This window comes from Fukomys damarensis, unplaced genomic scaffold (genome assembly GCF_012274545.1).
Source record: "Fukomys damarensis isolate Sample0158 unplaced genomic scaffold, DMR_v1.0_HiC HiC_scaffold_64562, whole genome shotgun sequence".
Classification (NCBI taxonomy): Eukaryota; Metazoa; Chordata; class Mammalia; order Rodentia; family Bathyergidae; genus Fukomys; species Fukomys damarensis.
Window position 1 is genome coordinate 1 of NW_022965474.1, and position 2,917 is coordinate 2,917.

General features: G+C 39.2%; 1 protein-coding gene across 1 annotated transcript; it reads left to right on the top strand.

The window, feature by feature from the left end:
• Positions 1 to 7: 7 nt before the first annotated feature.
• LOC109118192 (glutamic acid-rich protein-like) lies at positions 8 to 2,882 on the top strand (the record flags this gene model as incomplete). Its single annotated transcript, XM_019208095.1, has 2 exons — positions 8 to 2,660; positions 2,796 to 2,882. Coding segments are annotated over 2 exons (2,740 nt in total), but the record flags the coding sequence as incomplete, so codon positions are not given.
• Between the last annotated feature and the right edge of the window lie 35 nt (positions 2,883 to 2,917).

Consider the following 2,917-nt stretch of genomic DNA (forward strand, 5'->3'; position numbering starts at 1 on the left):
ATTAAATTCTATTCTGACTTCATCCCCATTTGAGAAGCTACAAAGAACAACAGAATCACAGAAAGCCTTACAAGACAGTGGTATCTTCTCCTTACATCTCAATGTACAGCCACGGAGAACAAAGCAATCAAGTTTAACTGATAGTCCATTAAAATCAAGTAGACAGAAAGTGGACTTTTCGAAAATATTAAGGGCAAAGCAAGTGAATATTTATAAACAGAACAAAAATCGTTTTCTGAAATCTGTTACCTCTTGCCTCATACATCAATCTAGTGTTGAAATTCCAAAGAAACAAGTCTCATCAAAAACAATCTTGAATTCAAAAATTTCAAACAGTGTGGTAGAGAAAGCATCAAATAAAGCTCATATTCTAGGAGACCAATCTCCAAGTATAATAGTCAATGCCCCTGACTGTGATAACTCAGTCAACAACAGACTCAAACTGCAGTGGGATGTAAAAGAAAAAATCATGAATATGAAGCATAGGAAGAGTGAAGTAGATTTGGTTGTGACAAAAGTTGATGAGCCCATCCCTTCTTTACCTCACTTCAAATTGCATAAAGACACCATCGATGGGCTTTTCTCAAATAATGTGAAAAGAACCATACGACATATGTCACATGAAGAAAAGGACAGAAGAAAACCATGGGAAATGAAAGGAATAATGGACCATAACATTACTTTGAAGGCAGAAAACGCTTCACTGTTGTCTGTACTCAGTGGAAAGGAATTGCCTCTGTTGTTGCACAGTATAAAACAAGAGAGCAAGGTGCAAGAAGGTAAAGGTAAATCAGAGAGGAATCTGACAGACTCTTACACTTCTTTATCATCTCTATCACAAGTTAATTTGCATTCAAGAACAGAAGTAGGAAAAGATAAGCCAAGAATACTAAGGAGCTGTCTCTTGGAACAAAAGTCTCAGGTGTCCTCAAATGTCAAAAGAGTTTCCTCTGCAGAGCCAGCTGATAGAGAGACTTTGTGCAATGCATTGGAACCAACATGTTTGCTGCAAAAGCGGGAGAAATCTGGAGAAAATATAGTAGATATAAAAGATATAATGGACCTCATATGTTTCTCCCTGAAATGTGAGAACTCGCCATTTAAACAAATACTGCATGGAAGGAAACCAGAGTGGGACAATAAAAAACAAGAGGACACGAAGAAGAAAGACAAAAGTAAGCTAGGTATAGTTCAGAACAAATCCTGGAATTCCATCCTTCCTTCGCCTCAGGTGGAATGGGATGTCAGAATGAAGCAAGGAGTAGCACAGTTGTGTCTCCCACCACCGACACTCCAAGAATTGTCAGAGGCAACATGTAAGGAGCCAACCGATGATAATTTAAGCAGTATAAAAAGAGCAAAATATACAACAAAGAAGTATAGAATGCAAACAGGAGAAATAACGCCTTCTGAGAGAATGTTTTCAATGACAAAGCAATCCTCAGTGCCACAGGAATTACAGATGAATGTTGAGAAAAAAGAGAAAAAGACACAGGAAGATAAACAAGTTGAGACTGAGGAGAAATCTTCCATTTCTTTTCCACCTTGCTCTGCAAGAAAAAAAGGAGAGGAAGCTTTGCAAATAAAGGAAAGATCCTCTTTTCTTCACCCAAAGCTCAAGGAGTCACCACAGAGAGGAAAGATAGCACATGAAAAGTTTATTTCTGATGCTATCTGCTACAGCATAAAAAATACCATAGATCATATTTTGCAGAAAGAAGAGAGTGAAAAAATGGAAAGTATCATAACTCTGAAGAAAAACAAATCAGTTTTACAGAACATTCAGTTAGACATCAAACAAGAAGAAGAAGAACTACAAAAAATTAAAGATGAACCAACTGTGGACAATACCACTATTTCTGTCCCTTCTCCTTCTCATGTAACATTGGATTCAGGGATGGAAAAAGCACATTGTATAATGGAAGTGATACGATGTTCTCTTCTAGAACTACTACAGCAGAAATCATCAGATGCGGTGAGAAAAATGAGTAGAGAGTCCACCGAGGGAAATATCAGAATGTCTACACAAAAAACAAAAGAACACATGCCAGAGAAAGAAGAGAATAAAATAAAAGCATTGGCCAAGGAAAATATACTGCATCCAAAGGACAAAGATTTGAAAGAAAATAAGACACTTTCACAGGGCCTATCGTTGACTCTTGCAGAGGATGGGGAAACGGATCAACCAAGTAATGAGAAGAAGCAAACAGCCAGAGAAAGCAAAAAGCAAGAGAAATGGGATCATGATGGCAAAAAGCAAGGGAAAACGGATTCACAAGGGAAACAGGAAGGGAACATGGATGGAAAAACTAATGAACAAGGGAAAATGGACCCAGAAGGCCAGGAGCAAGAGGAAATTAATGGAGAGTGTAAAGAACTAGAGAAAATAGGTGTGGATGATAAAGAACAAGGGAAAAGGGATCAGCAGAGGAAAGAGAGAGGGGAAATGGGTCTAGAAGACCAAGACCAAGAGCAAGAGCAAGAGCAAGAGAAACCACTTGGTGGAGAAGGCAAAGAGCAAGGGAAAGTGTATCCAGAGAGGACAGAGCAAAAGAAAGTAGAGAGAAAAGCAGAAGAGCATGAGAGAGTGGATGGAGAAAGGAAAGAGCAAGAGAAAAGAGACGAAGAAGACCAACAGCAAGGGGAATGGGATCAACAAGGTGAAAGAAAAGGGAGAGCGGAGAGTCTCAAAACAAAACTGCAAATGAAAATCAAAGATCAAAAGAACCAGAGGCAGGGAAGTGGTGATAAAACACTTGTACATCTGAGAAAAACCTGTCGTTTTTTATCTTCAGTTACTTCTCAACTGGCGACAAGAGCAGAAGATGAAGATGAAGGGGGAGGAGGAGAAGGAGGAGGAGAGGAAGGAAGGGGGGAGACAGAAGAAAGAGGAAGAGAGAGGAGAGAAGGAGGAGGA